This window comes from Microcebus murinus, chromosome 5, assembly GCF_040939455.1.
Source record: "Microcebus murinus isolate Inina chromosome 5, M.murinus_Inina_mat1.0, whole genome shotgun sequence".
In the NCBI taxonomy this organism is placed as follows: domain Eukaryota; kingdom Metazoa; phylum Chordata; class Mammalia; order Primates; family Cheirogaleidae; genus Microcebus; species Microcebus murinus.
The window spans coordinates 77,143,490-77,165,806 of record NC_134108.1 but is presented as its reverse complement, the minus strand read 5'-3'; the positions used below and the strand labels follow the sequence as shown (position 1 = coordinate 77,165,806).

Genomic DNA, 22,317 nt, shown 5'->3' with positions numbered 1-22,317 from the left:
AGACAATTTGTGGACAATTGAAATATAATGATGTCAGTGCCCTATACGATGTGTGTACAAGATGTTACAGGAGCTCCAAGGAGGTATCATACCTCATTCACTTTATGATGCCAAAAACTAAACTGTGAGGAAATAGGAATTATGATTGGAGTGATACTGTGGTTCTCCACTTAGAAGAATGAGGAAAGTTGAGTTTTATGCTATACGTACTATAAATGCTAAGGCTCTGTACCCTGGGTGTTTGTGTTCTTTTACTCTAGCAAGATTTTAGCAGGTTGTGGTTGCCTTGGAAACAGACATCTGGCACTCTCCATTTCTAGGACATATTCAGTTTGTTAGTCATATAGTCCATTTGTCTCATTGCCTGCTTGCACCAGTGCTCCATGTGGGAACCAATGCTCAGTGTCTGAGTGAAAATGAAAATGAAAGTGAAAATGAGCACACCTCTCTCATTAAAGTAAGGTAAACCATCTTGTGGCCTGCTGAGGCTCTTGTCTTTGCAGAGGGCATATCTTCCTTTAGAATCAGTGATAATTGAGGGTCTTGTTTAATTCAGATCATCTGCATCTGAAACCTTCAGTGGGCATAGAGGTTTCTTCAAGGGAAGCTTCAACAACCAGAACCAGCTGGCGAAGATCTGGCACACAACACCTTACCTTGAGTTACTGCCCCTGAAGGAGCAACCCTTTGGGATTAGGAGTCAATAATTAGGTGCCTATAAAACACCCTGCCATTTTGACTGAACATATGCCTTGCTATCAACGAGAAGAAAGAACTGCACTGAGAGCCAGAAAGGCCAAAAAAGAGAATATGGTTATGGTCATGGAAAAGGTCTTTGAATACAAAGGGAAAAGAGATTGAGCGGTTGAAAGAAGGGTGTAAAAAGGCCACTTCCTAGCAGAAATTAAAAGCCTTTGCAAACATTTATCCAGTGTCTTGTACTGGATACACAAGCACTGCTTTTAAGAAGCTTACAAACCGGGGAAACAGCTTTGTACACCAACGTCAGTCAATATGAGGTAGAATAGGATGAATGAGCTCCTGGAAGAAAGAAAAGAGTTTTTTACCTTAGAAATGCTTATCTCTGAAAGAAATACTGGGGATAATGCCAGGGTAAACTAAAGGATGATTGGTTGTCTTTAAAAAAAGAATTATCGGTGAAGTCCAGGTAGGTGGATGCCTACACATTGTGGATCAGGTGGAGCCAAGTCAGTGAGGGTTGCCCGAAGTAACCCACTCAAAGGGAGGCCTCAGTATTTGACATCTTTCATAGGTCCTTTGTAAATACAGATAGCAAAAGTAGATTTTGGGCCGGGCGCGGTGGCTCACGCTTGTAATCCTAGCACTCTGGGAGGCCGAGGCGGGCGGATTGCTCAAGGTCAGGAGTTCAAAACCAGCCTGAGCGAGACCCCATCTCTACTATAAAAAATAGAAAGAGGCCGGGCGCTGTGGCTCACGCCTGTAATCCTAGCTCTTGGGAGGCCGAGGCGGGCGGATTGCTCAAGGTCAGGAGTTCAAAACCAGCCTGAGCAAGAGCGAGACCCCGTCTCTACTATAAACAGAAAGAAATTAATTGGCCAACTGATATATATATATAAAAAATTAGCCGGGCATAGTGGCACATGCCTGTAGTCCCAGCTACTCGGGAGGCTGAGGCAGAAGGATCACTCGAGCCCAGGAGTTTGAGGTTGCTGTGAGCTAGGCTGACGCCACGGCACTCACTCTAGCCTGGACAACAAAGTGAGACTCTGTCTCAAAAAAAAAAAAAAAAAAAAAAAAAAAGAAATTAATTGGCCAACTAATATATATATATATATATATATATATATATATATATATATATATAAATTAGCTGGGCATGGTGGCACGTGCCTGTAGTCCCAGCTACTCGGGAGGCTGAGGCAGTAGGATTGCTTAAGCCCAGGAGTTTGAGGTTGCTGTGAGCTAGGTTGACGCCACGGCACTCACTCTAGGCTGGGCAACAGAGTGAGACTATGTCTCAAAAAAAAAAAAAAAAAAGTAGATTTTAATGACGTTAAAATAGAAAGTACTGTGCAACGTGCCCTGTTGCCAACAAACATGGGGCCCAAGCAAGTTCCTCTGGTTTCCCTACCCAAAGGAAAAGCCTCTTGCTCATTAAAGGTGACTTTAGCCCAGGACTCGAGGGGAAATCCATTTAAGAGCCTGAGACTCCTTGAGAAATCATGGAATTAACAGACGATGACTTTCGGCTAGTTTTCTTAAACTATGTGAATGAAAAGTTCCACTCCTCCATGAGGAGAGGCCACAGAGCCCACTTGTGGGCAAGAACCCCTAACATCTGCAACTTACCTGCAAAAGCATCTCGGTTTAGACGTCCTCCTTGCCTGCTTTTTTTTTGATAGGTCTATCTTTAAATAATAAGCAAGAGAAACCCATTCCTTTGTCCCAATTAAGGGTTTGTGGGTCACCACTTCTGGCACAGGACTGATAAATATTAATGAAAGGGGTCAGAGCTCAACTCCACCCTCACTCCCAGCCCACTTTGTGGAAATCATTACCCAGCTGCCTCTCTGGAGGCTGGGCTGTGGACTGCTGGCAAAGCCTCCAGAGCATTTGCTCTGAGTGATCTACCTTTAGGTTGCCAGCAGCGGCGGTGGAGTAATATCTAAATGTTGATTGATGATGCATTTGGTGAGGATAAAGAGGTGGGGAAACCCTTTAACCAGTTTCCATTTCTTGGAGTCTTACAATTGTCATCTTACTAAAGTATCAAGCTATGGTGTAACAGAGAGGGAAAGCATCCCTCGTTTTGGCAGCCTTGCTATATCATATCTACCTAACCATGGTGAAAGACACCATTTTTTAAGAGAATATGAAATGCTGGCTGGGCGCGGTGGCTCACGCCTGTAATCCTAGCACTCTGGGAGGCCAAGGCGGGTGGATCGTTTGAGCTCAGGAGTTGGAGCTCAGCCTAAGCAAGAGCGAGAAGACATCTCAAAAAAAACAAAAAGAAAATATGAAATGCAGAAGTGAAAACTTTTAAAGCAAATGATTTTAAATACAAAAATGGTTGTGTACTCATTTCAAATGATTTTAATTTATGGATATTATGTTCCAACTCAAAAAAGAATATTGCACAATGCTTTAATATTACAATTATTTTTCTCACACTCTAGTGAGATTTTGATAAACATAGTTGACTTTGGAAGTAACACAGAAGATGTCTTAATTGGTTAAATAATTTCAATAACCTGTGAAGAACTGAGAACAAGATATTACATTCAAATAAAAGACAAGTACATATTCATAAATTCATTTGGCTTCAGTGAAAAATGATAAATTTCTTATATACTTTATAAAACTTCAAGGAGACAAAGAATGGTGTGAAAATAGATATTTCTAAAACTTTTCAATGTACTCTCTTGCTTCTGAAAATCCATTAAACCTGCAAGAATTCTAAGAATATCTGATCACATTGTAAGCCTCTTATATTAGAGAAGCTAACACCTGATATATTTTTTTTAAAAATCTAGATTAAATAAATACAGTTCTGCACTATTAAAATAACAAAATCTGTGATGGTAAGGTAAAATTCCCCCAAATAACATAAACAATGCCAGAAAATAAATGTATCATGTCATGGCATCTATAAACATTTCTGTTCAACTTTATGAATCTACAGCATTTCTCCCAGGTAACAAACAGTTATCATCACATAGCTATGGAGTAAATGCTGAAAATTTAGGAAAAAAAATTAATGGTCACTAGGCCAAAGTTAATCCCACCAAATTCTATCTGTTTTTTAAAATTTATTACAGCAATTTTTATTCTTTTCCTCCTTTGCCTTCTAGTTAGCATTTTTAACAGAGACGTAACACTGGGGGCCATATGCCTGAGGTGCCAATTGTTGTATTTTTTAACTTTCATTTTGCACTTTTGCTACTTTTAGATTTATTATTTGTCAGATTCATTAACACACCCTACTTTGGCTATTTTTTAAATTCATTTCCAGGAAAATTCAAACACAGCATTAGAGAAAAAAGCAAAAACATTATGTTGCCTGATACACCATTTAGTCTTGCTCTAGAACTGATTTTTATAAGCTGTTAATTGTTTCAGTAGTGTTGATATCTTTATTAATGCTTAAACTAGGAATTCTGCACCATGAATTTTTTTTTTTATGGTTGTCCTTAGATATAAGGAATTCTTCACATTTTTGTGAATATTCCAGGCATTTAACACCTGGTATATTTACTCATTCATTATCTTTATCAAACCTGAACATTTTATAAAATATTTGAAAAAAAATATCTGCAGAAGATACCCTCAGAAAACACTCTTATCAAAAAGAAAAGGGTAAAATAATGGATTAGTTCAATTATGGCTTGAACTAGAAACACTGATTATAATTATATTGCAGAAAACATTTATAATTATTCCATTCAAAGATGATTCTCGTTCAGATTGATGATTGGCAGTTGATTTGCAATAAAAGATAGAAATTATGTGAGTCTAGGATAGTACCAGGATTGCACATGAGGGCAATTTTTTCAACTGGATAGGGATGTGAGTATTTATGATCTCGTTTGCTTATTGACTAGATAAGGATATGACTAGTGTTTTCTATTTTCTGTTCATTTTGCATATTCTCGTATTTCAAAATTAATTACTTATCCTCATCTGTCACTCAGATTGCATTTTGGTTTAAACAGAGGACTCAATCATAACATGGACAGAGAAAATCTCAACATCTATCTAAATGACTCTGATTGCATCATCCTCCTCACTGCTCTTACAAGAATCAAATTTTATTATAAATTCAGGAGGAAAAAAACCTTACAGATCCAAATATACATACATTACTTGTAATATTTTAATTTGTAGGCAAGAAGAATATAAAATCTTATCCTCTAGCCTTTTCACTATAAGTGTAATAAAATTCCTACAAGTTAAGAAAAAGTTACTTGCTTCAAATACTAATCTATGATATATCAGAATATTTTTGCTATCAGAAGTATAAACATTAGCAATTAAGGAACTTAACTGTGAGTCAAAAACTACAACAATACTAAGTAAACCTCTTTTCTAATTGAAAATATCATTACAGTTCAACATTTTCAGAAAACAAAACCCAGTAACAAAAAATTAAAAAAATCTTCACACATACACACTCTAGTTTTCTTGTCAGAAATAAAAACTCCAGAAGGTTATGCGATGCTTTCACAATCATTTAAGCTAGGACAAGCCGACTGTAGCATTTCTTTTACTTTAAAAAATCAAAAATAATTTTAACATAAAATATTTAATTGATAATACATGGTGAACATGACTTGCCAATTTCACGAGGCATAACTTAAAACTCTCCATGGTTACCTAGAGGAGGAAATCCAGCATTAATTTTTTTTCCACAGACTCAGAGTGGACTCCCTTCTGTGTACCTATAAACCTGGGCACATCTTGTGAACCAGAGAAATGGGCCAACAGTATTCCTTGTGTGGCTTTCAGCTATCCTTGTGACACTCAGAAGCATTCTCTCTTTTAATCTCAGTAAAGTTACATGATAATTGGTTTCCATATTCAGAAACTATTGTGTCAACTTTTAATTATCTTTAAAGTTATCTTTAAAGACCTTATTGATAACATATCCACATTTATAGTCTTAAAAAACTATATTACTAGGGTTTCAAGTAGACTTTGAATGCACATTGTCACATAAACCTAAATTTAACAGCAGCTCTGATGTTCAGATTTGAGTAATGCATGTTATGCTTTTTATCTTTAAAGAATATAGTCTCCAACCTACATGTGGTTATGAAAATCTGTCAAAATCAAGGGGAAAAAGTTATCTATCCTAGGATTTCTCTTATAGATTTATTTAAAAGATGCTGACATATCCAGGTCAGTTGTTTTCAAGCTTTCAATGGGTTAAATTGTGAGAAATATCTTGATATCACAGTTCTTGTTTATAAGTCTTGTACATATAAATAATGCAAACAGAAATATAATTGAACTGTCAGTCGAAGCTGTTCCTATTACCCGTACTGGTTAAACTGGTACCTCTCCTTTTATGAATTTGTTTCATATGAAAATCAATTCATCCAGGGTTTTTGGCCCAGAACACCAGAAAAAGCAACTTTACAAATTGGTTTGAAGTATTTAACATTAAGCTCTTAAGTCAGAGCATTATTCGTCAGTATTGAACCATGATCAGAACAAGCATTGAACAAGCAATAATAAAACCTCTTCCAGAATCTCCTGCTTCTAAGGGTTACCCTTAGAATTTACAACTGGAAATGCAGTGTTGTACTTTCTTTTCTTTAGGAATAACAAATTGATATAAAGAAAATAATTATAGGTTACCATTTTGAACACAACAATACCAATACTTTGAAGAACTGACAGTGTATTCTATAGATATATGTGCCGTAGACTATGAGAAAGGAAACACTTTAGGGGAAAAAAAATCACATTACAAAATATATTATAAAAATAAATTACATAGTATGTGCCCATGGACCTGAAGGCTTTGTAAAAGGAAGAGAAATTGCTTTTGACATGAAGATTGAAATGCTCTTGTTACATATTTTCATGTAATCAGCAAGGCCATTTCCACCTTTTACATCATATTCTCAAAAAAAAAAAAAAAGAAAGAAAGACAATCACTGGAAGTAGTAAAATATTTCCAGTCGTGATCAGTAGCATGGAGGACTTTAGTAATGATTGAGGGCTGTAGAAACACTATCCATTCAACAGGGATTCATAGGAAGTACACGCACTCAGTCTGTGCTTGGTTTACCATTTCATCTGGAGTTCATGCGTAACTGGTGAATGATGATGCTTTCTATAAAGAAAAGAAAGATATGGCATTTTCAATTAAACTGAAATTCAAATCAGTAGTTTATTTAAGAATCAATACCACATCATTTCACTAAAAGACCATAGATGTTAAACAAAAAAACAAACAAACAAAAACAACTACGTTGTTGTTGAACCTGATAGGTCTCCTGCAGTATTTTACTGTTCTTGGGTAACTTCTTTATGTTGATGTACATGCTTTACGTCAAAAATTCTTAAAGCCCTTTCAAAGCCATGTTTAATATTCTAACAATATTAGATCAATTTTAACCAAGGAAAGAATTGAAAACAAAAATAGTCATTACTGTATACAAGCCCTGTAATGGGAAACTAGACTATTTCTTAGAAGTAACGCTATTCTCCCAGGCAAACTCATTCTGATCAGAACAATATCTACACACCTTTAATTTCTTTTTGAATGTGTATAGGTTGGTATTTTAATAAGGAGATAGTCATTGTTTATTCCTAAGAAGTCAATAAATACAGATGGCTCACTTTTGTCTCTAACTGCTTCTTTTTGCATAACTCTATATGCTTTTAAATCTACATTCATTCTCATAAAAGCAAATTAAAAATAGATTGAGATAGTAATTAAAATAGTCCAGCCCCATGATGGATATGTAATAATTATATTTATTTCATTGGGTGTTCTTTTATATTAACATTTATGCCTTCATAAACATATATCATCATCATTTTTTTATTCCATCATTCAGAACTATTTTTTTTGTTTTTTTGAGACAGAGTCTCCTCGCTGTTGCCTATGCTAGAGTGAGTGCCATGGCATCAGCCTAGCTCACAGCAACCTCAAACTCCTGGACTCAAGCAATCCTTCTGCCTCAGCCTCCCAAGAAGCTGGGACTACAGGCATGCGCCACCATGCCCGGCTAATTTTTTTCTATATATATTAGTTGGCCAATTAATTTCTTTCTATTTTTAGTAGAGACGGGATCTCGCTCTTGCTCAGGCTGGTTTCGAACTCCTGACCTCAAGCAATCCACCCACCTTGGCCTCCCAGAGTGCTAGGATTACAGGGGTGAGCCAAGTGCCCGGCCAAGAACTATTTATTGAGACTGTATACTGTACTAGGCATGGAACTACATCCGTGATCACACTGAGACGGAGTCCTGCCATCCCTGAGACTATACAGAGCAGAGGAAAGATAGTACCTAAGCCTCAGATAGTTTCTCTACCTGAAAAATGTATTACCTCCCTGTCAACATATGGCATATGTTTTGAGTGCAAAATGTTATATCAGGGTCTATCGATAGCATGAGGAAACTTCCACCCATTATTATCAATTTAATTTCAAATGCATATGATTTGTTTTATTTTTAGTTAGCTAGTTAACATATAACACATTGACTGCCATACTAGAAAAAAAATTTTCTTCCTTGGGGCCATGGTGTTTTATTACAAAAATAGAATAAAAACTTCAAAAACAAATGATCCTTTCTAATTTAATGAAAACTTTTTTTTTTATTGTTTTCTGTGAAATAGTTCACTTGGCTCCCAAGGTACAGACATGTGAGTTACATATGCTTCATGAGGCCCCAGGCTCAAAACTAGCATGAGTTAAATGCAAGTCTCATGGCAGTTTATGTGATAAGTAGACAGAGCTATTAGCTATGTTTTCCCCAAATCACATTATTCCATCTTTTATTATAGATCTATAGGTTCATGGTAATTATGCACAGTGGATGATCCTTTGTCAAAAAGAAAATGTTGGTGTGGGGGGTGGGGGGTGGATGATGGGAGGTTGCTTGTTGGGTACAATAATGCATTGCTTCAGTGATGGATGCACTGAAGAAAAACTCTGACGTCACCACAAGGCAATAGATCAATGTAGCAAAATCGCACGTGCCCCATGAACATATGCAAATAAAACATAAATTTACCAAAAAGTATAGGGAAGGAGGGAGGAAGGGAGGAAGGAAGGAAGGAAGGAAGGAAGGAAGGAAGGAAGGAAGGAAGGAAGGAAGGAAGGAAGGAAGGAAGGAAGGAAGGAAGGAGAGAGAAAAGAAGAAATTTTCTTAATTTGGTTTCATTAACTTTACCTCATGATTACCAGTAGGTGGAGATATTTCCATTTTTTTCCCTTAGCCTTTTGGCTTGAATTTGAGATAAAACAGATAAGAAAGTAAAACGAAATATATAAATGTCTTATATACTTAATGTTAGCTATCAAGGTTTATAAAGCTTTTAAAACATACAGACAATATTTCACGATACCAGAAAGCCTTAAAAATCATTATCTCATTTTTTTCATTGAAAAATAGTCCTAGCTTCAACTTCTTTAATGTCTCAAAATATATCAAAATCTTTAGAGAAAAAAAAATTAAAAACACTAATTAAACATTATTTAGTTGAATTAGCATCCAATATTAAAATGCTATTACTGTTAAAAAATTTCTGTAGTAGGTTTCAAAGAGTAAAATGACCTAGGTCTCAACTCCTCCTGTAAAATTAAAGTATCTTTAATTTCCTTTCCTTAAGAAAGCATAGAAAAAGTGTAAAATCAGCCTTGTTCTTACGGTGGATGTAATTCAGAAATCTTGTGCCTTTGTTTCTACATACTAAATAGGGTATTAGAGATCATCTCTAAAGTCCTTTGTAGGGTTGACATTTCATAGTACTAAAATACCTTCTTTCTCCTTGAACATACAAACCTCTCAATTCCTAGAGTTGCCTTCTCTTAATCCTAGCATTTTGAAAGCTCCAGAATATAGCTTTTTAGAATTAGTATTTGGTGAAAATACATATGGCAAAAGGGTCCATACATAGAAGAAACGTTTTAATTGGACCACTACATGTAATTATTATATTTAAATTAGCAAACTGGTAATCAACACATGGTATGTATGCTGATGCTATTAATCAGATTATGTTATTAAATAGAATGTCCTAGAAATACTTGATAATAGCAAATAAGAGTTTATTTTATATAAATTCCACTTTAATAATAAAAGATAGTACTTAATATTTATGTACATAAACTTTATTTAAAAAATATTAAGACCAAATTATTTTATTTTATATACATGGAGACATATTTCATCTCATTTCTAGAGATAGTGAGACAAGATCTATATGATAATGGGTCAATTAATTGAAACTTATTCAACAGATTTATTAAATGTATAGTTCCATATTAGCTATGTTTTCCCCAAATCTCAGCTGAATTTACTCATATAAGAATCACCCAGCCAACACATAAAATTGTGAGAAGTTTTTAATGGCAATATTGCTTTGAGCCATTAAATTTTGAAGTAACTTATTATATAGCAAAACTACCTGATGTATATGGAGTCCACAGTTGCCAGAAAAATTATTAATGCTTTGGAAATTGATGACAGTATTTGTATTTTTAAAAAAAATGTTCAGAGGCAGAATTCCCAACTCTCTTCCTGTCTTTTTATATTAAGTACAATAAAATAATGTTATAAGTTTTATTGACATCATAGAGTCAGTGAGCAAATTTTATTCCATTTTTTACTCTGTTTTCATTTCATCCCAAAACAAGGCCCAAATATAGATCATTTGGGGCCTTTAACATGACCTCAGTAAAATCAGGTATAATTCTGTCATAATTGTTCTTTTTATCAACACCAGTTTTCTGACATTAGTGATTTGTAGAACATTTAATAGGCAGATTGGACCCAAAGATAATAGTTAATTACCACCTCTTTTTCAGCAAACTTAAAATGGTCAAGCATTTAAATTTGGAGCCCTCTGATATGCAGACATTAACACAATTTCCTTTTTTTCTAAATGGAAGGGAAAAGATCTCTAAATCTTAATGAACATATACATATAGGAGACATTGGGTTTTTATATATTTTTGACATTAACAATTTACCAAAATGTACTTACAGACATTTTCCCCTATATGTTTCTCTCTGGTGTTATCTTGATAGTTTTTTCCTTAAGAAACTTCAGCTAACACATTAAGTGTGTTATTCTAGCATTATTGTGAAATGATGTGGCATATTGATTCTTTTTATTACACTAGCTATTAAATAACTTTCATGGTAAGGAAGTTCAACATGTTATATCAATGCCTAATTATACTTGATTTGTGACCTTACTAAGTACTCATCCTCCTTGGCTAATATCCCAAAATTACTGGCCAGCCAGATAACTTCACATCCAAAGCTGTGTGCATGAGATGGGATTTAGGGAGAAATTTGGGGGAGAATGTCTCTTGAGTGCAGAGTGGGGTAACCTCACAACAAACTGGAATTCTCTTTCATCCCAGGAGAGCTCCTTGGCTGTAGAGTGGGAAAGATGTACTCCCTGAAAAGTGAATGCCTCCCTCCCAAGCAGTGCATATGTTTACACTCTGCCAAACTCTCTGCAAGGGAACACTTGAGCTCTGAATTTTAAAAATCTGCTCTAGTGAGTGAGACCATATCACTTTAATAGCTAGCTTCTAAGTTGACACACAAAAGACAAAACATAGCAGAAGTTCAACATGTAGCAGGACATTGCATCAGCAAAGAAAGACTGCTTCATCCACGGGAAACTCTGTAGCAAATTACAGGAAAAAAAAATGTCCTCGTGGATTTTGCATCAATTTGGCTGGCCTATATATAGCCTGCTTCCCATGTTCTATGGCTTCCTACCCACCAGAGCCTCTGCCTAGCAGCTTAGGGCTGTGCTGTTATTCCTCTCCAACTAACAAAGCTCAGCTTTGAACCTGCGCCTCTCAGGACAATCTATCCACTGCAAAAATGTCCTACGTTCTATACATCTTCTAGAAACAGAAGGGCCTAGTTATCGTTTACTTTCAAATTTCTCATTTTCATAAACTGCTTCAGGGTTCTGTCCTATTATTATCACATTCAGAAATTAATCAGAGTTCTGTTAAAACATCTGTTTTAAATAGGAAGTTCAATAAACTTCCTCTGTTCACTTGGACTTGTATTCCTTCTTTTGGATTCAGCTCAGCTAATTAAAAATACTTCCGATAATCAGTTCTGTCATTTTTTTCTAGGAAACTTTTGAACCAGATAATATAAACTCGCTTGGGGTTTCTTAACCACCTAATAGTTTATTTGCTTCTTTCTAAAACATTTTCCATCCCACCATCAGCCCAAATCATCCCCTTTCCTCCTCAGGTTGCAGGAGTTACCAATAATCACAGTTATAACTGATAACTTCTTTTTTGGGGCAAGCTAATCTTTAGTTCTCTAGAATAGATTGCTGATTCATAGACACAAGCAAATTTGAACAAGTTCCCTATTTTTCCATCATTTAGTTTTTACTTTAACTATAAGTAAAAACAAAATGATGGAAAATGGGTATTTGAGCCAAGACTGCTCAGGTTGTACTTTTTTGGACGCAGCTGCTAACTGCCTAGTTTGTTCTAAGTCTATGGCTGGCCACAGAATAGCATGGAAAATAACATTATGTGTGAAAACTGAAGTCATTGCACTTTTTAGGTGAGGGCAACTATTCATCAATAATTGTTATAAGAACTTTTTCACATATAGTTTCTAGGTAGCTATCTCAGTAGCTCAAAATAATTTGGCATTATTATTTTGGTCTTTTGAGTTGAATGTTTTAGTCTATGTTTGAATATACACTTGAATGCTCACTTAAAGTAGTTTCATCATATGGAATAATAATGTTCTGGGAGAAACCGAATAAATGATTTTTGATTCTGGCTTAATCATTAATATGATGGTTAGACATCTCTAAGCCTCAGGTGTTTGTTGTTATTGTTGTTTTTAATTCTTATCTTTGGGTTTTTTTAATTGTTGCTGTTGTTTTTCTTCTTTAATAACAGAGATAATTATCCTCTTCATCTCTAAAGTCTGGTTCAGCTCTAACCAGCTCTATGATTTTGTACATATCTAACACTGGCACAAGGAGAGAGGCCAAAAGTGCTTTTACCAGATAAGCAGTTAATCATTCATTCTTAGGAAAAGTGTTGTAGTGAGATTGTGTATGTTGCTTGCTAAACAGTAGTGATGCATACCATATTTAAGAGTGAATGTCAAAATCCTAAAAGATTGTAACTCGCTCTATGCTAGACCATAATCCAAGATAAAGTGATCTGCCAAAGGGTACCCAGCTTTTTTTGTGGCAGAAGAGAGTCTCATGGTTTTCAATTCTCTCGGGTATTTTGTGCATGTTCAGCAACCCTCCTCTGGATGTTCACTCTGGTGTCTATCCTAAATCTAAATCCTGCCTGTTGGTGCTGTTTGGTCATTTAAAATGAGAGCCTCTCTGTTCTATTTTGAGGGTGCAACAAGACTTGAAGAATATAACAACACCCTGAAACTTTCTTTCCTAAAGTACCCTTCACACTCCTATGGGAGTGAGAGAGCGTGAGAAAAGGGCCATTTGTTATTCATGAATGCATGTCATATTTGAACTTCACAGAAAGCTCTCAGGTCTCCTACTTCATGCATGTGGTTCTTCAGAGGCAAGAACTCCCCAGTCCAGGATTCCTGCCTGTTGCATCCACTTCTGCTATTGTCCCGTTGCAGGGAAATAGGAGTAACTTTCACCCTCCAAAATGACAGTACCTGAATGCCCTCTAATTCCATGATTTCTCTACCTCTGTATTCTCACACATGACTTGTTAGTTCCTTCATGTCATTCTCACAAGGTCTGTGTTGTAAGGGGAGAAATCAAGAGCACTTCCTTCTTGCCCAACTTTCTACCATTCCTTAGCAGCTTGTTTTGTTTTTGTGCAGGGAATGCCAAGATTTTCACAGCAATGGAGAGGCCTTTGAACCTCAGGATAGATTCTGAAATAACGGTTTATCTTCCTAGAGGAGGCAATATTTGCAAAAGAGATTTTGAACAGAGAAGGATGCGACCAACAGAAAGAAAAATAGGAGAAAGTGCAATTCAGAGAGAAGGAACAGATTAAGCAAGTCAAGGAACATGGTATGGCTTGATATTCAAGCAATTTCATAAACGGAGTGCCAGGCTCCTACCAAGGGAAAGGAAAAGGGAAAGGTACTCAGAAGAGTGGGAGGTGAACAGCCCAGTCAAAGGGAGACTTGAGTGCCATACCAAAGAGTTGACATTATATTCTGTAGGTAATGAGATTTGGGGACAGGGGAGAGTTCAAATAGAAGAGTGATACAATCAACTTGCACTTTGGAAAATAAAATGAAAAACAGATTTGAGAGTTTTGAGGCTGGAGATTATGACACCAATTAGGAGTGTATGAGAGTAACCCAGAAGAGAAGTAATTCAAATCTCAATTTAGGCCACAGTGAGGGAAATGGACAGGTGGATTTGACTGCTAGAGATGTTAGTGGGTTAGAATAAGCAGGACTACGGCTGGCACAGTGGCTCATTCCTGTAATCCTAGCACTCTGAGAGGCGGAGGCCAGAGAATAACTCGAGGTCAAGAATTTGAGATCAGCCTAAACAAGAGTGAGATCCCGTCTCTAGAAAAAATAGAAAATATCACCCAAATGTGGTGGCGCATGCCTGTAGTCCCAGCTATTTGGCAGGCTGAGGCAGGAGAATTGCTTGAGCCCAGGAGTTTGAAATTGCAGTGAGCTATGATGATGCCACTGCACTCTATCTCCTGCAACAGAGCAAGACCCTGTCTCAAAAAGAAAAAATTTAAAAAAAAGGTTAGCAGGACTTGCTGAATGAGTTTACTGGAGGGCTGAGGGAAAAGGAGAAGCCTAGATAGCTGCTAGGTTACTAGCTTGGGGGACTGGGTAGATCAGGACACCCCTGCTTATGTGGAGAATAATAAGAGGAGAAGATTGGGAAGAGGAATGGGGAGGTATTGAGAGTGGTTTTTAGACAAGTTGAGTGGGAGATAATACAGTACAAAGTTGGATACACAGTTGGAGATAGAGGTTTGGGAGTTATCAGATATGGTTGCACATGAAAGAACCAGAGCAAGCATGCAGAGTGGAAAAATGGCTTTTGATAGAGATGTGGGGAACATCAGTCCTTAACATGTATGCATAAAATAAGGAGCCAGCAAGGGAGACTGAGGCAGAGTAGGCAGAGAGGTGAAAGGAGAACCAAAGAAGGTTAGACATCTTGGTCACTAAGGGAGAAGAGTACAGCGTAACTCTACCTTCACCCTTCCCAGAGACCAGAGGCTTATATTCTGGAAAAACTGACCTAAGAATCTAGGTACAAAAATCAGCAGCATAGACTGAATGCAGGGCAGTAAAAAGTTTAAACCCTGAACTAAGAGAATCTCATCTCACCTGCCCTGACCTGTTTCCAGAATGCAGAAAACCTGCCCCAGGAAGGTTACTGTAGGATGGTTCCCTTTAGAAACCACTGGAAGATGTACTTCAAAACTTAGATATTTAGATAGATAGATAGGTGAAAGAAGTAGAAGATAAGGAAACAGAGCATTCATCAAAAGCAAAAGGACAGTGACTGTGCAATAAGCCTAGAGGACAACCAGTCCAGACTGAATAAGGAAGCAGAGGGTTGAACTAGGAAGACCTCCAGGGAAAAATATGAAACTGATGTGTTTAAGTGTTTGGAAAAACTACTGATAGGTGTTTGGCAGATCTAGTGGAGCATTTGGAAAACATGGAGACACATAGAAAACCAAGCAGATGAAAATTAAGGCAATGATTTTCTTCCTAAGAGGAAGAGAGTATAATCATAGTATACTACTCGGCTCGGCAGGGAACAATATTTAAGTTTACACTGTAAACATAAACATATATAAATTTATAAATGCTTGCTGCTGATATCTCAAAAAATTTTGGTATAATCATATTGGGAGAGTGGGAAAAAGGGAAGAGAGGGCAAAGTGACAGGGCTAAATCTTCAACAATCAAAATGATAACAGGGGCCAGGAGCAGTGGCTTGTGCCTGTAATTCTAGCACTCTGGTAGGCCAAGACGGGTGGATAGCTTGAGCTTAGGAGTTCAAGACCAGCCTAAGCAAGAGTGAGACCCATCTCTACTAAAAAAAAAAAAAAAAAAAAAAATAGAAAGATATTAGCAGGACAACTAAAGCTATAGAAAAAAATTAGCTGGGCATGGTGGCACATGCCTGTAGTCACAGCTACTCGGGAGGCTGAGGCAGGAGGATCGCTTGAGCCCAGGAGTTTGAGGTTGCTGTGAACTAGGCTGACGCCATGGCACTCTAGCCCAGGCAACAGAGTGAGACTCTGTCTCAAAAACAAAACAAAACAAAACAAAACAAGAAAACAAAAGATATCTAAACTCTGGAAATAAAAAGTCAGACTACAAGCGCATTATTTAGAAATATGAAAATAAATCCCAGAAGAAACAGCCAAGAGTTGGAAGTGGTTTTTCTCTAGGGGGAAAAAACTGAGGAAAAGGATAAGGAACATCTGTTTTCATTGTCTTTTAGCACTGGCTGATATTTAAACCATGTATATGAATTTTTTTAATAAAAACAAAAAGTAATTACAGAATACATGAGCAGTGTGAACGTGGAGGCAGGAAATGTGTCAGTAGCTTACCTGGGCATGGAAGGAGACAGGGCAATAGCTATAGAGGACTGCACAGTTGAAGGAAGAATTTTGCTAAAATGGAAGAGGTCAGAGCATATTTATATCCTGTGTGGAAATAGCAAGTGAAAAGGAGAAGTTGAAACAGAAGAGAACAAAGACATAACCAATGAGGAGAACCAGGAAGAGGTAGAGAGGAAACACTAAACTTTATCTGGGTTGGGGACATTTTGCAATCATACATGCCCATTTACTGGGAAATCCTCTCTCTGTTCATCTCCTCATTACCTCGCCCTCTCTCTCTCGCCTTCCAGTTTCCAAAATAAATGTGCTCTTCTTATCTATATCTCTGTGGTTTTCCCAGTCAGGAAAGTCTCACTCTTCCCTCAGTATTTTTAATCTATGAGAGAATGAGAAATTTAAATCTTTCTACATATGTTCTTGAACTTGTTTCCATATCCCTGAAATTACACTCTTCCCACACTACACATCAAAGCTATTTCTTTACTTCTTTCTTGAAGACATTCTAGTAAGAGACCCGGTAACACCATCAATGAATACATTAAAATCTCTAGAGAGCCCAATTGCCACCCATCAACTAATCCTTACTGGAAATAAAATAGTAATGCCAGTAGAAACCGAATACAATCCTGTTTAAGCAGATGACCTAGATGTAAAGCTCACATTTTTAAAAAATGATAAACACTCCTAGAGCTGTGTCCCATATTGGAACATTTCTGGGACCATTCATGGGAGGTGGCCACCATCATAGTGTGCTGCGGTAGTCAACATATTAAAATTATTCTCAGACCAAGAAGACCAGCGTCTTCTCTGTAGCTGTATAGATTGTGCCCTGCCTGTCCCTAGAAGGCACCATCACGCTGAAGTCTGTGCAGTGGCACACACCTCCCACCCCTGAGTTTCCCACCCACCTGGAGTGTTGCAAGGTGAGAGCTGAGAAGCAACTATACACACCAGCCATGGTGAGACCCCTTTTATTTTACTGTACAAAACATTTCAGGACCAGAAAAGATTCTAAACTTTTAATCCCATTTACTTCTACAAAAACACATTAAATTGCATCTTAAAAACATTATGTTCATAAATGGAAGCCAGAGTTGGAGTGCATTTAATACTCCACCTCCTATCCCCAGTGGATTTTATTTCTAATATGTGGTTTAAAGCAAAGTTAGCTGATAAATGTAGAGTTGGTTCTAAAATTACAAAGAAAAACTGCCATGGTGGTTACTCCTTACCATTTCTGAAAAGTGAATATGCATTGTTCTGCCAAGTTTTCTTAGCAGTTGTACTTTGTAGGTGGCTCTATTCCAAGATCTAGATGTCTAAACATCCTACACATGCACTGTTAAGCCTTCAGAGCACTCTCCCTGCAGATGGTATAGACTTCCAGGAGGAAACAGCATAGTAAGCATGGTGTGAGCAGATAAAAGCAAAAACAGCAGCAGTGGCAATGAGATTATGATAAAAGTTACTGAAGAATGGCAGGTAGAGTCAAAAGGAATGCAGTGTTTGGTTCTCTTGACACCTCGTTTGTTCAAATGCATCATGGTAAGGTCCAGTAACACTAAATACTTTGCAAAGGCCAAGTCGGCATTAGCAAAAACAGTGAATGACCTTGTTTTTGGAAGAGCTGGTTGTCCACTTTATGAAAGGGGAAAAATTCCCTTTTAAAAAAATGTAAGTCAGTATTCTAAGTGGCAAACTCTCTTGTTTAAACTTGTCCAAAATCACATTTCATAGTCTTTTTTCTACGTTTCTCTCTCTTCTTCAACCTTGAAATCCCGTCATTATGGCACGTCTTTAACATGGTTGCTCAACATTTTTTCGTACATATGCTAAGAACTGATGAGCAGTAGGCAACAGAGATCTGATTAAAGTGAATGTGAATACTATAAGGTATCTACATCTACCACCACCATATACAATTCAAATCCAAATTCTGCAAGTGATAAGAAATATGGTGTGGAAAAGGACTCAGAAAAGAGCTTCTTTATTATGAAACGTTAATTCGTGGGCTAAAAACTAATCAAACATTTTTTTTTAATCTGCCTTTTCCCAAATATCAAGAGCAGGTGCTGTCCATATAATTTTGGAGCCTTCCTGGTTCAAAAATGGAAAGATAAAAAATTGTAACTTTGTTATTATTGTATTTTTATAAAGTTTACTCAGTTGGCTCAAAAATTCTGGCAAAGGTGCAGCCTACATGAGACCTTTTATGCTAAGCTGTGGGTTACCAGCTTTGAGCTCATTTGTGGTTCTGTGACTATGAAGCACAATGTCCACTTTAACATGGTTAATGTCACAAATACACCTGGAATTTTGCATTCACACTCTGTTTCATGCTGATTAAAACATGCTTAAAAATTAAAGAAAATGATTCAAACGTGAATAAAAGTGACAGTAATAATAATTCACTTCTCCACACCACACACACACACACACACCCGAAATCACGAACTGGTTCTACATTTGCAAGTAAAGTTCACACTTAACTGAGGAAAATATTTGAATTCAATTAAGCTATGCATCATGTCACTTTTTTCTTTGCATTAATGTATCAAAATTTACTTTCTGCTATTTTCTATCAATCACAATCTCTCTTGAGCTATAAAAGGCCATTTGGCAGCTCTATTCAAACTGCTCCACAATTTAAATCAATTGTACACTTGAATAGAGCATGAGTCTGACATTAATGGTTCTAAAATTACTGCTAAAGAAATGTTGGGAATCTTTTGGAGGGAGCTAAAACTTCTACAATACACACAGACACACAAATAAGTAAAACTCTGTTTTTAATTTTCCATATTTCATTTCCACTTTATTTCACATTCAAATTATTATCTTAAATCATCTCAGAGGCTTTTGTTTTTGCAAACTTTTAGAGGTCCAGGTCCTGTGATAGCTATGTGATTTTTTTTCCGAGCTCATAAAGCAAATTCAGGATTTGATAAAGGCAAATGAGAATTGTTAAACTATATCTTATTTCATAATAGAATTTTTGAAAAATAAAGTACTGTGGAATGAGGTCTATTAAATTTGGCTTATAATTAGGAAATATGGAGCCAGGCTTGGAGAGCATGTGATCCAGCCCCCACCTCTTACTGATGAAAACACTGAGCCTGCTCAGATGGGTAACTGATGGGTACACTTGCTAGAAGCAAAACTAGCAGGAGAGGCCAGGCCCTGCCTCAGGCCCAGTGTCTTCAACAAACCACGTGGCAAACAGTAGTTTTGCTAATTAGTTCTGTCCCCCAGCATGGAAACAAATGCACAAAATAGGAAAGACACATGGCTATTAGTTGGTTATTTTATAAACATGATGTTTAAAACTTAAATTAGTACATGTAAAGAGTTGGCACAAGCAGACGGAGGTTCGTTTTCACAGCAGCAGTAGCGTCTGCACAACATACCCCCTCAGCCACTGCCCTCAGCCCTTCCCCCCTCCAAGAGAGGTAGCGCTGCTGGCTGCAGATTTCTTCAGCTCTATTTTCATAGACTGAGTCTCAGCTCGAGGCTCGAATTTGGTCAGATTTCCTGCTCCTGGGGCTGCCACTACTGGCTTTCCTGCTTTCATACCTTTTGACATAGGAATGCGGGTGGGTGTAGGCCGCTGGGATGACCCATCTTGTCCTGACTGTAAGAGAGAAAACACAGAGACAACAAGGGAGATGTAGGTGAGTTTCCCCCGGATATGCCATCAGTCTGAACATCAGTAGGACTCTCGCCACCCAAAGACCAACAGTCAACCCTTCTCCAAATAAAAGAATTGTAAGAAATTTGGAATTGGTATCTAGCCCACTCAGATTGCCTCCCTTTCCCTTCTCTTGAAACATCTTTGCTTGAAACTTCTTTCTCTTCTCAAGCACTCACCTACCTCTTCTACTCTCACCGAAGATGGCCCTGACTCTTAGTTCACATAGAAAAATATAGGCCACCAGGCAAAAACTCAGGCCATGTTACTCCTACTGTCCCTTAGTTACCTCTACTCGTCCCCCTTTCTTCCATTTCAGATGAAGGGGCAATCTTTTCACCTGCGAATGACCTGACTCTTCTCATTTTTTGTTGTCATTGCTGACCACACCATCTTTCTGAAAGGCTGCAATCACTCTCTCGCTGTGATTTCTTACATGAGTCTCCTCAATTCACCTCCTGTCTTTGACAACTCCTTTTCAATCACTTACTGACTCCTTGCTGCCTTCTAAATGTGAGGGTCACTATGTTCCATTCTTGGACCCCTTTTAATTGTTCACATTCACCCTAAGAATCACCTTAGTTATTACCCCATGTGTCCAAGCCGTGGAACCTCTAGGCTTCAATGCTGTCCTGAAATGCAGATCATATTCCCAACTACTCGCTGGCCATTTCCAGTGTCCCCCAAATATCTTAAATATAACATGGTCCAAACATTACTTATGCTTTCCCCAACAGTTAATGCCCCTAAGTTTCTCATCCTATCCACCCAGACACCCAAACCAGAAACCCCAGAGCCACCTTCTATACTCAATTTGTCATAAAATCTTTTTGATTCTATCTTCAATAGATTTCTGTCCTCATTTTCACTACCATAGTTCAAGCCTACACCATCTCAAGCCTGGAAAATTGCAACAGCAATTCCTGTCCTTAGCCTCTGTGCCCTCTCATTTATCTTTTAAATTATTTTCTAGGCATATCTTTCTAAGACATAAGTAATGTCATGTTTTTCTCATGATCATTACCCTTTCAATAGCTCCCTTTATTTATGAGATTAAATATCAATTCCATAATAAGACTTGTGCCTCCCTTCCATACCTGACTCCAGTTTGCTTTTCCATTTTCTGCTCTGGCATTTTTTTCCCATGCCCAACTACAGCAGCACAGTGGGATTGCTCACCATTCCCTAAACACTCCAAGCTCCTTCACATTGTCATGCCTTTGCACATGCTGTTCTGTCTACATACTCCTTCCCTTTTCCTTTTTGAAAAATCTCCCCTTATCTATGAATACTTCCTCCCCTGTGAAGCCTTCTCTGTTGGTTCCTTTGTACACACCTCCATCTGGAACCACTAAGTAGGTTCCAATCCTGCCTCTCCCACTACGTCAAGAATTTCTAAAGTCCTCTTTGCATGCCAGCACCTAACCCCATGCCTAAAGTATAGCTGACACTCAACAACTATTGAATGAATAAATGCACAAATGAACTAGCCTTACTGTTTAAATTCTAAGAGGGATGTGCCAAACCTTTTGTTGTGCTTGGTTTTGTAGGATCTAATAAGCCTGAATTAAGTGGGCCATCATTCAGGCCTTAGAAATCTTAGACACTTGTTTTGAAATCCTATTTGTGTATTGGGTTTAATCAGTAGTCAAAGATGTTGCTACAGAGGGTAATCTGAACCTTAAAATGGGAATAAAATGTCGCAGCAGAAAATCTACTCTAAGTTACAGTGATTTACACCTCCACTATCATTTGATAAAATGCAGCAGAAAGAAGCAAGATTCTATACAACCAAACTATGCTATGCATTGACTAAAAAGCAGTATTGAACCATTTGAGAAGGCTAAACAATTCCAAGTGCTATTTGGATCCTGTAGAGCCAATAACTAAAAGCTTTAGTGGCAAATCAATTAGTAAGTCATAGTTTGAAGTCTGTCTTGTGTATATGTTTGTGCATAGAGAATTAAAGTAAATTATATAAAGGATATGGGAAAATAAGCCACAGTTTCTATTTAAATTATGAGCCTCCTGTCTTTCTTAAAAGATTTCAATATATGTTGTAGGATTTGTTCAGAGACTAGGAATCATAATTTCTAGTCTATTAGCTTAAATTAACATCTAAATAGTACATGCTCTTCTATAATTACATTTACCAATTTGCCTCTAATACATGGAGACCATTACTGGAAGTATTTTGAAAAACAGAATTTACTTTTAAGCTCTGGTTTTTGTGCTTTGGACACGCTTTTTTATAATCATTCATTTAGCCTTCCAGCTAGTTATTAAATAAATATTTATGAAGCAACTGCTTTTATAAGATATTAAATAAAAT

General features: G+C 37.2%; 1 protein-coding gene across 2 annotated transcripts in view; it reads right to left on the bottom strand.

The window, feature by feature from the left end:
- Positions 1-6,780: 6,780 nt before the first annotated feature.
- The window catches only part of FILIP1 (filamin A interacting protein 1), a 207,663-nt gene continuing 192,126 nt past the window's right edge, over positions 6,781-22,317 (bottom strand). Inside the window, exons 6-7 of one of the 2 annotated variants that reach the window (XM_076003180.1) lie at positions 19,871-19,928; positions 6,781-6,823 (exon numbers count right to left, since the gene is read on the bottom strand). In XM_076003180.1, the coding sequence (XP_075859295.1) occupies positions 6,783-6,823; positions 19,871-19,928 (99 nt within the window). In that variant the 3' untranslated portion in view covers positions 6,781-6,782. Of the gene's footprint in view, positions 6,824-18,725; positions 19,929-22,317 lie in introns of those variants that run through there. The other variant, XM_012743151.3, reaches the window with a different exon arrangement.